Raw genomic sequence first — 14,365 nt, 5'->3', positions numbered from 1 at the left:
ATATGTATGTATGTATATATATATCTATGTATATATATATTTATATATATGTATATATATGTATGTATGTAGCCATGAATTTACAGTTAGTCTCTTGAATCTAAGCAATTGTACTTGCAAGAAGTTATACACACTTATGCTCTGCTGGACCTTGTGTGTGATGTGTGGCTGCACGGTAAGAAATTTACTTCCCCAGCTCATAGTTTTGGTTTCAGTCTCACTGCTTGGCATCTTGGGCACGTGTCTTCTACTTTAGGCTTGAACTAACCAACCCTTGTGAGTGGATTTTGTTGGTGGAGACTAAAAAGAGGTCTGTCCTATGTGTATATGTGCATGTATCTGTTACCATCTCTTTGCCTTTATATTGCTTGAGAGTTGTATCACCGTCATGCAAGCAGCATTCTTCAGTTTCAATCTTCCATAAAAACATGTCTGGTCATGGAGAAATATCACTTGACTTGGAAACCGTAGGGCTTGGCAATAGGAAGGGCATCCAGCCATAGAAAATCTGCCACAAGACATTGGACAAGTGTCTTCTATAGCCTCGTGCTCACTAAAGCCTTGTGATTGGATTTGATAGACAGAAGCTGAAAGAAGCCTTTTGTGTATGTGCATGTTTGTTTCCCTCACCACCACTTGACAACCACTGTTGGTGTGTTTACATCCCCATAACTTAACAGTTTGGCAAAAGAGATGTATAAGATAAGACCAGGCTTTAAAAAAAATTAGGCCTGGGGTTGCTTCATTCGGCTAAAAATTCTACAAGGCAATGCCTAAACATGGCCTTAATTTAATGATTGAAACAAGTAAGAGATAAAATCTATCACTTTGAATATTGGATGATGATCAATTGATCATGGTTTATTTTATTTGCAGGAAAGTCGTAAAGAACGTGTCAACAGCTGGCGAAATTGGAAGGCAGGTGGCAAAAAAGCCAAAGGTTTGTTTCGTCCCCCTAAACACAAGGCAGAGCAAAGATGATTTGGTGGACTGCTTTTATGATGTGAAACAAGTGAGGTGATGCAGTCAGAAATTTCCTTTTTTTTAAAAATTTTTTGTCGGTGGCCACAACTGAAAGAACGAATTCCAAATATTTGCTTACATCATATATGTGTGTATGTATGTATTCATTCATACATACATACATACATACATATATATATATATATATATATATATATAATATATATATGCATACATACATACATACATACATACATATATATATATATATATATACACACACACACATATACATACATACATACATATACACACATATTTATCATATACTATATATTTGTATCATATATTTGTAAAACACATGTATAGTATATAATATATAAATAGATATATATGTGTGTATATATATATAAATTAAGTGTGTGTATATATATATATGTATGTATGTATGTATGTATTTATGTATGTATGTATATATATATATAGATTATGTGTGTATATATATATATATATATATATATAACATTGTATATTATAAAATATATATGTATATATGATAAAATAAACTCTAGAAAATTTTGAAATTTTAGTAATAAGATATATCTAGTTGAAAGCCACCAAGCCACCAATGGCCAAAAAAAACAGCAAAAACATGAAAAGAAACCAAAAACAAAGAAAGAAAAGACTGCCAAACTTTGTGTTGCACCAAAGTAATGGTGTTAGAACATGTCTTTTTTTTTTTTTTTAAAGAAATATATTTGATTGAGTTTTCATACCTCCACATCACTTAATTACCACGCACACACAAAACATACTAATAACACATGTATGCAACATGTGTGTACATGTACATTCTTTGTTTTTTTTTTTTCTTCAACATTTTTTTTTAAATGTTGCTGATAATAAGAGATAAAAGAAGAAATTTAAAAAAAAATAAGTTGAAAAAAAAAAGTGGTTTACAAAACGAAATTAAAACTATGTTAATATTTGCAGAGTCCAATTTATATCATCTGAACTTTTATCAAATTTTCTAAAAGTAAATTGTCTTTATTCTGTTCTTTGTTATTTTTCTTTTTTCATTTTTTTCATTTTTTCCTCTTCTATTTGAATTATGAAGAGGGGAAAAAAAATAGAAACAAAAAGACCTTAAAAAGAAAACCCAACAAAAAAACATCGAGAACTTGAGTTTGAGATAAACAAGGGAAAAATCCTTAGAATTTCTTCATCGGAATCATCTGCTATTGAATAATTTCTCTGGGTTTCATACATCCAGTCGGATTTTTAATATCTCCAGAGCTTCAGAGAAACCATCATTTAGTTATTGGAATAAAATCCCAGAGTTTTGTAAATTGTGTTGGATATTTAAGATATCCAGAGCTTCGTAGAAACCATTGTTTGGACAATATTGCAAAGCTTCTTCATAAAAACCATCAGATATTTAACTCTTTAGCATTCAGATTACTCTGCCGAATGTAAAACTTATTTATTCGCATTTTTAAAAAATTAATCATTCGTTATCTCTTAGCTTTGAGATTTCAATGATGTGATTGTTTATTTTTAGAATGACATTGTAGGGTAGGTGTGAGAGGCTGGATCTGGCCAGTTTGAATATAAAACAGGTAGAATTTTTGGGCCAGTTTTAATGCTAAAGGGTTAATGGGTATAAATAATTAAGATTTTATAGTTGATATTTGACAACAAATTTAATAATTTTTTTGTTTTAAACTTCACTACTGTTGTTAATTTCTCTATTTTAAATATATGTTGTTTGTTCGTCTTAATTTTATCATCTTGTCACTTGACAGAAAACTACCAAAATTATCTCCAAAGTTATTATTATTATTATTTTTTTTTTCATCTGAATGGGAGCCCAGAATAATATCTGTATCAAAAAAGAAAAAAATCAATTATGTAAAAAAATTTGTCTCCATCCCATGTCTGTGTTGTGCATGCTTGCATGCTCATCCGAACGCATTTCATACGCACATCTTACTTACATATGTATCCACATATAAATACTTACAGACTGTGTTATGCAGGCACATTTTCATTTGAGTCTGTAATTTATACGACTTCATTAGATTACTTCACCATCTTTTCTATACCTGCTGTTATCATACTTGCGAGCTTTTGATGGGTTTGCAAAGCCATATGTGAACATACATACATACATATATATTTATGCTAATATTGAACAGTGAAACTGAGTGCTCAATACCACATTGATAGATAAATATTCTTTAATTGTGGGTAAACGAGGCTACCATTGGTTTTATGCTACGAGAAATTTCTCAACCTACCACATGGAATGCTAGTACTCTTCTCCATCAGTATATGCATATGTAATTTTGGTCAAGTCATCTGCTACTCTGGAGTTTTGCCTGGTGACCCTGTGAAAACCCTGATGGAACTCACGTGTAGTAAGAAATTGTCCCGACCAAAATTAAAATATTATTAATCTCTTCTGTGGTATTGAGTACACTTTCTTCCAACAGTCAACACTTAACACACACACACCCGTGTGTGTGTGTATATATATATATATATATATGTGTGTGTGTGTGTTATCATTTACTTGCATTAGGTCTTCTGATTTGTCATACACTTCAACTGGACTTGATACTGATGTTTTAAACCTAGTCACTGAAACTCATTCTAAGAATTTGCTGTAGTTTATTCTGCAGTATCATGGGTTTGAACTTGTTACCTTACCAACACTTCTCGTATTTAAATGATCTGAGTAAATACTGGCTTGAAATTGCTATCATTGTCTTCTGCTTGTAAACAAACCAGAAATATATATTTCATATTTTTCACAGATTAATAGATTTTTTCTTTTCGTTTTTTTATAAAATAAAAAAAAAGGTTCTATTTAGAAAGAAGAAATGTGGCAAAATTCCTTGCTAAATTCTTTATTTTTGTTTAGAACTTTGTAGACTTTGGCCATTAATTAACACCAGAAATTGTCAGTTTTAATGAAGAGAGATTCTTTGATACTTTGACTTCATTCATTAATTTTTTAATGTTCTCAGGAAATGGATAATTTATATCAGCACAACGCCAGCTTACTGGGCTATCTGTCTTGATTACTGTAGTTCATGATATATAATGTGTGTGTATATGTATATATATGTATTATATATAATATTTTATATATATATAGTCTGCACACAGACATGTTTATATCTACAGGTATACGCACATATATAAATATATATTTAAATGTGTATGTGTGTACATATGTATATATTTATGTATTATATGTGTGTGTATAAATGTGTATGTATGTTTTTGAACTATGTGTGTGTGTGTAAAGAAAAAAATTTATATATATGTATAGATACATATGTATGCATATATATATATATATATATAAAAACACACAGTTACATATATACTTATGTATGTGTAGATATACATATGTGTAATATAAAGAAGCGTACACAGGAAGGTATATTTTATTGTTCAGAAAAGATAGCCTGTTTTAGAATTTGGCTGTGGCTTTAAAATATCACAAGACTTGCTTTTTTTTATGTAGTTATATTTTCTGTTTGAGATAATTACCATTCCTGTGTATATAATTGGCCTTGATATTGCTTTTTGGCTTTTGGAATATTCCTCCTTTGAATGTGAGGAATTTGTCTTCATATCTTAGTAATTTGGAATTTATCTTTTTGATGCCAATGCAACATAATTCTTGTTCATTTCTTTTTGATCGTTCTTGTTCACCATTTATGTATATATTTATATATATATAAAATGAGGGGTGTCTATTTACTTTTGGGATGTGTGTGTGTGTGTGTGTGAAAGCCGAAAGGATTTCACAAACTGTTAGAGTTTCATGTAAAAGAGTGGTTACATGAAATTCTTAGTGACAGTTTGTGAAATCTTTTGAGCTTCAGTAAATAACTATTTTACTCTACCTTTGAGATTTAAGTACTATTTCCTCTTCTTTGTTTTGCACTGATGTGCTCGTGTGTGTGTGTGTGGTTTATTTGCAGCTGGTTTACAGAATTGAAGCAAAATTTAAATCTTGATTCAGTCTTGTTCTACTTTTTTCAAACCTTGGCAGTTTTGTTAAAACATAAAGGACTGAAACAGGATCATGAAACTGTAAGCTAGTCACAAACAAACTTATATAAAGTTAGTTTTCATTCAGATGTATTGAATATTTCATTGCATTTATATGTAAGAAAATTGGTTTGTGGGTTGAAAATGCACCAGGTTTTAAAACAGATTTGGTTTTTTTTAAAGATCTTTTTTAATCTATCAAAATACTATACTGGTTTCAACAATGTTAGCTTTTCAATGGTAAATAAATATAAAATAAGATAAAAATGTAAAAGAAAGAGAATGTACAAAAAAGTTTCATACCAATAAAACATACTCAATACTTTGAACATTTGATATTTGAGCCTGTTTTATTGCTTTGATGTATTTTCTTGTGCATATATTTATGTACCATTGAAAAATAGAAAATTGTTGAAGCTGATATGGTTTTTTGATAAATTAAAAATGAAATTAATAATAAACCAAAATTTCTTTTAAAACCCAAGTGCATCTTCAATAGTTTTTTGTTTTGTATATTTTTTAAACTCTTTGCGACTATAACAGAATTTTAGTGTTAAAATCTGAAACAAAAACAGAAAAATAGTAATAAAAGTTACTATGGGGTTACTATTTCATATTTAACCAATTTCAAAATAATTCTTATATTTTGCATTTTATTTTCATAATTCCAATTGGCTTCATTTTGAAGCAGAAATATATTTAAAAAAGATATTTCAAAAATTATTTGAAAGGAAATTAAATTCAGCTTAAGTTGAAAAGTTTTGGTAATTGTTGAAATATCATCTAGCATAAAAAAAAACAACAAAAGCAAAAACAAAACAAACTCTTTGTAATTTTACTAACTCCAGTAGTGTAACACTTATGATATTTAAGGCAGTGAGCTGGCAGAACTGTTAGCATGCCAGGCGAAATGCTTTGCAGTATTTTGCTTGTCTCTACGTTCTGGGTTCAAATTCTGCCAAGGTTGATTTCACCTCTCATCCTTTCAGGGTCAATAAAATAAGTACCAGTTGTGCACTGGGGTTGATGTAAATGACTTTACCCCGCTCCCCCAAATCAATGACCTTGTGTCAAAATTTGAAACCAATATTTATAATCTGCCAAATATTTGGGATTGAACTGGTTTATTATTCCACATCCATTTGTAGTTTTTAATTGGTCAAACTACACTTTATCAATCTTTTTGGGTATAGAACTCTTTTGTGTTAACAAGAGGAAAGGAATCATTTCCCAATATTTGTCCTTTATTTAATATGGTGCTGATTTTTCTTCCTTGCTTTTTAAAACTTTTATTTGATAAAACTTGTCAGCTGTCTTTAACCAACAGGGTTAAAGGTTAAAAGTTCTTTATTGTATCAATTTTTTTTTTCAATTGAAAGTTTTAAAGAAAGACAAAACAAACAAGAAAGAAACAAAACAAACATACATTTAAATCATTTGTAAATAAAATTACAAAAAAATTCATTTTAAGATCATTAAAACATTTGTAAATAGTGAAAATATTTTTTTTCATCTTTTATAATGTTTTGAGCATGTGGTATGTAGGAGGTGGGGAGAGCATATTTCCCTATTGTAATTGAATAAGGGAACACTTTTTCCTAATATAATTGAAAATAAAAAAAGAAAATTAGATAAGGGAACATATTTCCCATTTGTAATTGAAGAAAAATAGAAAAAAATACAGGCAGACGTCACAGAAGATACACATTTTCTTATATGAAAGGAAATGAGAAAGCTGCATATTTCATCCACTTCATTATTTTTTTAGTCCACATCATAGGAGTGGCTTGGTGGTAAGTAGTTTGCTTACGAACCACATGGTTCCGGGTTCAGTCCCATTGTATGGCACCTTAGGCAAGTGTCTTCTATAGCCTCAGGCAGACCAAAGCTTTGTGAGTGGATTTGGTCGACGGAAACTGAAAGAAGCCCATTGTATATATCTATACATATATATGTATGTGTGTGTATATGTTTGTGTGTGTGTGTGTGTGTTTGTCCCCTCCAACATTGCTTGACAGCTTATGGTTGTGTGCTTACATCACCATAACTTAGCAGTTCGGCAAAAGAGACCGATGGAATAAGTACAGACTTACAAAGAATAAGTCTTGGGGTCGATTTGCGTGACTAAAGGTGGTACTTTAGCATGGCCACAGTCAAATGACTGAAACAAGTAAAAGAGTAAAGGACATCATTTTTTTTAACATCCACGTTTCTGTACTTGCATGGTTCAGATGGAATTTGACGAGGCAGATATTCTAGGGATGTATACAATTCCTGTTGCCAACACTCACCAGTTTCTCAGCCGGTAATATTTCCTCACTGCAAGACAGGTTTTTCACAGAAGATTGGATATAAGAGACTCTGAATATATAACAGTGACACACATTGCCAATCATCACATAATGTCAAAACAAAGTGATACACACATGTATGTACATTATGAACCTTCATTTTCTAGCTACCAAATCTACACAATACTTTGATCACAGCTTGAGACTAGTGTGCGGTGACATTGAATCTGAAAAATTGTTGGGAAACAAACTGCTTAACCACACAGCCATACCTGAGCCTTACAAATGGTAGAAAAATTAGTAAACCATAATTAACACTTTCGGCAATGGAAAGGAGAAACAATTTTCTTTAATATAAATTCAATCTTATTGCCCTAAAAATCTTTGACAATCAATGAAACAGTTTTCATGAAGTTATATAAATTTATGTTTCAAAATACAAATTAGAAAATTTTAAAAACGTACAATTTCCACTGGTACTTTGCTCAAACTTCTTCGATTATTATTTTTATCTGTCGTAGTTAATCATGCAGACAGTATGGAAAGGATTACAGTTTCTTGGTATCTTTTATTAGTTTCCGTTGTCTGTTTACACTTCTGTAAATTTTATTTATATTTAACATTTAAACAAGTCTTCGTTATGGAACAAAATGGAAGACTGGAAGCAGACGATACGGACGATTTTGAAGGGAAGCAACTCCGTTCGAACTATTATTTTTATCTGTTGTAAGGAAAGTATTACCAGTCTTTTATAAGGTATCTTTTCTTTTCTTTTTTTAAAATTCCTTCGAAGTTTTAAACTTTTAATTATATTTTCTCATCCTATTTAAACTTTTATTTTGGAACAAGATGGAAATTTGAAGCAACACGAGACATTTTAGACTAAGACAAAAAAAAAAAAAAAAGTTGCGTTCTAAACAAAATTGACGAAGAAGAAAGGCCAGAATAATTGCAACCGAAAGTGCAGAATACAGTCTAAAAGAGAAAATCAATATACGAAGATATGGAAGGGAAATAGTGAGCCGAACATATGGAACGAGAGAGAAAGAGAGAGAGGGGGAGAAAGAATGAGAGAAAGAGAGGGGAGTTGAATGCGGCAAAAGAAACGAACAATGAAAAGCAAGCAGAATATCGAGAACGCAGAAAAAAAACAAAAAACGAAGCCATGAAAGAAGGGCAGTGTTGCTTAATTTGAGAAATGTTCAAAGAAGTAAAAAGCACCAGAGACTATTTGGTGCTTCTACAATACGCCGTCAGAATGAACAAGTTATAGTTGAACTATAGTAGTATGGCACTCCGTCAGTTACGGCAACGAGGGTTCTAGTTGATCCAATCAACGGAATAGCCTGCTCATGAAATTAACGTGCAAGTGGCTGAGTACTCTACAGACATGTGTACCCTTAACGTAGTTCTCGGGGAGATTCAGCGTGACAGAGAAAAAGCCTGTGACAAGGCTGGCCCTTTGAAATAGAGGTACAACAGAAACAGGAAGAAAGTTGTGGTGAAAGAGTACAGCAGAGTTCGCCACCATCCGCAGCCAGAGCCTCTTGGAACATTGTTTTCGCTCAATAAATACTCACAACGCCCAGTCTGGGAATCGAAACCGCGATCCTACTACCGCGAGTCCGCTACCGTAACCACTAGGCTATTGCGCCTCCACAGTTGAACCATACAACATAGGAGAAATGGACAAATCCTTCTTTCTGACTTTGAAATTCAGAAACGAGCCTGCAAACTACTGTGATAACATTAAAGTGTGACTTCCTTCTCCTGCAACCCTATTCTGAAGCACATAAAAACTATATTTTGCGGAGAATACTGAGAAAGCTAACCATTTCAGGAAAAATACCCGAAATTGTGTAATTTGGTTAAAAAGTTACCACATCTAAAAGAAAAGGAGGCAAGATGGCAGAAACGTTAGCACGCCGGGCGATATGTTTAGCGGTATTTCGTCTGCCGCTACTTTCTGAGTTCAAATCCCGCCGAGGTCGACTTTGCCTTTCATCCTTTCGGGGTCGATTAAATAAGTACCAGTTATGCATTGGGGTCGATATAATCGACTTAATCCCTTTGCCTGTCCCCTCTGTGTGTAGCCCCTTGTGGGCAGTAAAGAAATAAGAAAAGGGATCTTATTTTACAATTAAAAGACAAACAAACCATTCTATTTCTTATTTCTTTATTGCCTACAAAGGGCTAAACAGAGGGGACAGACAAAGGGATATTAAGTCGATTACATCGACTCCAGTGCGTAACTGGTACTTACTTTATCGACCCCGAAAGGATGAAAGGCAAAGTTGACCTCGGCGGAATTTGAACTCAGAACGTAGCGGCAGACGAAATACCGCTAAGCATTTTGCCCAGCGTGCTAATGTTTCTGCCAGCTCGCCGCCTTGAAACCATTCTATTTCTGCTCTGTGAATGGAAAATGATCGTTCAATATATGGCCAGGAATGCCTCGGATGATTAATTTGCTCCGGGTTTGAGCTTTTAAACTGAAATTAAACAACAATAGCAAAACAACATCAACAATATTGATGACGCTGACAACAATAAGAACAATGACAATAACCTCAGGTTGAATTTATTAAAATTTTACATAGCTGTATCACAACCACAAGTCTCTTTCCAAACCATGAATCCGACGTTCATGGTGTTATTGTTACATGTTTAACAAATTCGATAAGTAAACAAAGCCTACAAGTTCAGAAACCATCATAAATGTCATGTTTGCATCAAACTCCATCAAGAGTCTCGTATAACTTTCGTTAAAGGATTCATTTACAATCCCTGTTGCTGCATTATATAGTAAAAAGGAACTTCCACGCTTGCGGAAACTACGATTTCCTTTTAATCATCAGCTGTTAGCTTTTCATTTCAGGATATCAATGTCACATGATTAATATTTCTGTCCTTAAAAAACAAAAAAATTTAGGCCCAGTAGAGGTGTTTTCGACTTCGTTAAATAGGAACCAGCGTTTTTATTTTACTTTACACTGTTCTAGTATAGTTTATTATCCAGCTAGAAGTCACTTCGCTTACATTCCTAATGTTCATGGCGAAAAGATTCCTGTCAAATCTTCCTAGTTGATAATGTAAGAACATAATATAAGAACCGGTAGCAAGCACGTTCACTCTTTACCTTTAGCTACCCATATTTTGTCTCTTTACCTTTAGGTACACACATTTTGACTTTTTACCTTTAGGTACCTACATTAAGGCTTATCACGTGACGGTCGAGTCCTAGCTTTACGCGGACTGTCCACTAGCTAAGCGCGTCATCATCAGCTATTTAGAGGAAGCTTTTCTGCGTATTCTTCAGTGAGGTTGGTAGTCACGGTAGAGATCGGATCTTCGACATGAGAGAGAGAGCAGTTTTATTCCGCTGTGCATTTACTGTGAAGAGGGTATTGTCAAGAGAGATTCGTATCGCCAGTTTTATGTTTTTCTCGCGAAAATCTTCATCTTCAAGAAACACGCTGGACCTATGTATTTTGATAAACAGAATTATTCATGTATACCAGTTGCTGTATTTTCTTTTAGCGGCGAAATTAATGTGGCAGTCAATCTTAACTTGTCTTCGTATTTCTTGATGTTCTTTATCACGACTCTTATTAAATCAGAAGATTATAATATTATAAGGGCCTTGACCACATGTACCTTTTCCACCTCGCTAAAACCCTAAAAATTTTGCAGTAAAACAGCAGAATCCGAGAATACTAGTGATGGTCTGTGTGGAGAAAAGTTGGTACGAAATATTCAAAAAGTTGAATGGTATAGACTGCAGTGAAGAAAGTGAGCAGTCTAACGTTTCGGAGAAGAATCTTTTGTAAGAGAGAGATGACATATTTGCTGTTAGTACAGAATATATTGGAAATATGGAGAGCAATAATAATTCTGTAGCTTGACCACAGAGGACTGTTATTGTATTCTGTAACGAGATCGAATAATCAGAACCTAATTTGGTGGGTAGTTTACCGCCTTGTAGATGGCCTGTAAATTTAGTAGACTTGTTGGTGGATAAGGGTATTTATGTGTGTAGAGACAAGAGAGTGATATCTTCGTAACACACACACACATTTGATCCGTAAACCAGGAAACCACTTTTGTTGTATTCAACTGGTCGAATTTTGATCTTTCATTGTCAAGTAAACAAAACTGAAGAAAGCAGAGTTATCGACCTTGGAGTTATGTTCTAACATACGCCAGTAAGTTAATATTAAAATACGTTAATTATTTAAACCGTCCCTTGTTCAGCATTTTAAATTTGGCACGTGATTAGCTTATCACTACTTCGACAATGATGGTAAAGTTTATGCATCGAGGAGCAGATCCATTAACGCAAAAACTTATCTAGAATTGTTATAATTACTGTATTAATTATAACATTAGCCATTGACTTAATATTGCTTTTTCCTTGTCATATAATTATTTTTGATTAGATTTTCAACGCTCACTAGATTATTTGTATGAATAACATATCTTGCCTTTCATGCAGGACATTGTATTAATATTGTCTTGATCGCATAATTATCTTTTATTACGTTTCTAATGCTTAGTTCATTAAATATATTAACTGTTGTTTTCTTGTAGATGAAGTCTTTGAATAGTTAAGATCACAATGTTTTTTCTTTTTTTAATAGAGTTAGTTTTAAGAAAATCTGTAAAAAATGTTTGACATGGAAAAAGTATAAAATAATAAAATTATAATAATGTAGTGTACGATAACATACATGAGGTCGGAAACCACCAAAAATATTAATAAAAGTTTCACCAGTTATGAAGGAAACAAAAAAAAAATGTTACATTATGTTAATGGGTAATTATAATCAACAAAGGCAGGGGAGGTAATCCTGTAAAGTTAAATGAAATTAATTACATATAAAATACAAGTAGCACGTGGCCGAGTGGTTAGGAGTGTTCGGCTCAAAATCATAAAATTTGGGGTTCAGTTCCTATACCGGGCAGGGTGTTGTGTCTTTGATCAAGATACTTCATTTCACGTTGCTCCAGTCTAAACAGCTGTGAATGAATAGTTTAACCCAACACTTGTACAACTCTCTCTCTCTCTCTCTCTCTCTCTCTGTCTATCTCTTTCACTCCTCTCTCTCTTTTCTTCCTTCTCTGTCTCATTCACTCTTTCTCTTCCCCTCTCTCTCTCCCCCTCTCTCCAGCTGTCGTGTTCTTGATGGTGACCGGACAGAGGTTTTTATGTCGGCTCACGACTACATTATCGCCAAAAACAATGAACAAAAGCATAGTACATGTTACCAAGCCAGTGTCATTCGCAGATGACACTTGGCTGTATTACTTCAAAAATACAGAGTACAGCAGGCAGTAGGTTTCAATTTCAGCAACAGGGAAGCATTTTAAGTCATGTTCCTGCCATATTAAACCTCACAGTTCATCTGTTATTGGAGATTGCGTCGAAATAATATGTATGAAAATGACTCTAAAACTTATCTGGGTTATTTTTTAGCTTTCACGATGCAAATGCGTGGTAACTTGGACAACAGTGCAGTTAAGAATTTCGCTTAGAAACTTCCGCGTTCGATCTCATTGTGTGACGCTTTCAGTAAACGTATGTTCGCATATTACTATATTATCAACTTGGCAAATATTTTGTGAGGGGAATTTGGTAGAAAGAGACTGTAAGTGCATCAATTACGTGCGTGTGTGCATAGTGCATACATACATACACACACACACACACACACATACATACATACATACATACACACACACACACACACACACACACACACACACACACACACACACATACATACATACATGCATATATGAATATATACGTATGTATGTATGTTGGTAGGTAGGTACATTTACAGAGTATAATAAATAGGGACAACCGAAACACCCCGAGTAGTAACAATAACTTTAGCACCACAATATATATGAGTATTTGTGTGTGTGTGTGTATACTATATTATATTATATATATATATATATATATATATATATTATATATATTATATTATATATATATATATATATATTATATTATATACACACACACACATATATCTGTATGTATTGTATGTTTGTATGTATGTATGTATGTATGTATGTATGTATGTATATATTATATGTGAATGTGGATTTTTTTATGTTCAGTTGTACATAAAAACAGTGAAATGTTCACAGAAAGATGATTCAATGCATTTAGGAAAGGTATTAAATTTATCGTTTCAAGGAAAATGTTGATAGGAACTTCGAAGTTTTGCCAATGGTTGGCTTAGTCAAACGGTAAAAAATTCTTTTGTTTTAAATACTTATTATATTCTTATAGTACGTTCAACTCATTTCTACTCTGCTCATAAGCCGAACCTAAGCATATAAATAGCATCAAGGACTAAAGAATCAGACAGTATTACGAAGGCGATCCATGGCGAAACTTCGAGCCATTGTCAACTGTTACCTTGTACGTAACGTACAAGTTGATGTATGATTGTCACGGTTATGTTTAGACCTCCACCTAGATTATTATAATCCCGTCTCGACGGACATTGGACTTAGGAAGCACCATTAAGTTAGAATTTCTTCGTTTTGAAGAGGATTTTTCATTTATTTTCACGGTGCCCTTGGAAATGCTCTGGATAATAATAATAATAATAATAATAAAAAATTTGCGAAATATGCTTTTTCGGTAAAAAAAAAAAGTAGATATTTTCAGACGAAATGGTGTATGATTAAAGGGAGATTTTGCTAAAAAGATAGTCTAGAGCTTTTCCAAGGGCACTGTGAAAAAAAAAAATCTGAGAAAACCCGTCAAAACGAAGAAATTCCAACTTGTTGGTGCTTCCTAAATCCGACGTCCGCCCCCATCTGCTTTCTGTATAGTTGTTAAGTAACTTCTACGCTGAATAGCATTACCAGTTATGAGCTACATAGCAACTGTAGGGATAATAAGGATAAACACTAGTTTATATTAAAGTTCCTACGCGCGTTTCACCATTTGGCTGTTTGGAGCCTTATGCTAGGAATTCCAAATGTATGTAGATGCTCAGTCACGCTGGCTCGTC

The 14,365-nt window shown here is 33.1% G+C and overlaps 1 protein-coding gene across 1 annotated transcript in view; it reads left to right on the top strand.

Annotated features, from left to right (window-relative positions):
* LOC115232356 (dnaJ homolog subfamily C member 8) overlaps positions 1-1,223 on the top strand; it is a 54,404-nt gene extending 53,181 nt beyond the window's left edge. Inside the window, exon 9 of the mRNA XM_029802195.2 lies at positions 877-1,223. Within this exon, the coding sequence (XP_029658055.1) occupies positions 877-981 (105 nt within the window). The 3' untranslated portion in view covers positions 982-1,223. The remainder of the gene's footprint in view (positions 1-876) is intronic.
* Positions 1,224-14,365: the final 13,142 nt, after the last annotated feature.

Source organism: Octopus sinensis, linkage group LG2, assembly GCF_006345805.1.
Source record: "Octopus sinensis linkage group LG2, ASM634580v1, whole genome shotgun sequence".
Lineage (NCBI taxonomy): Eukaryota > Metazoa > Mollusca > Cephalopoda > Octopoda > Octopodidae > Octopus > Octopus sinensis.
Note: the sequence above shows the minus strand (reverse complement) of the source record. Positions and strands in the feature narration are given on the sequence as shown.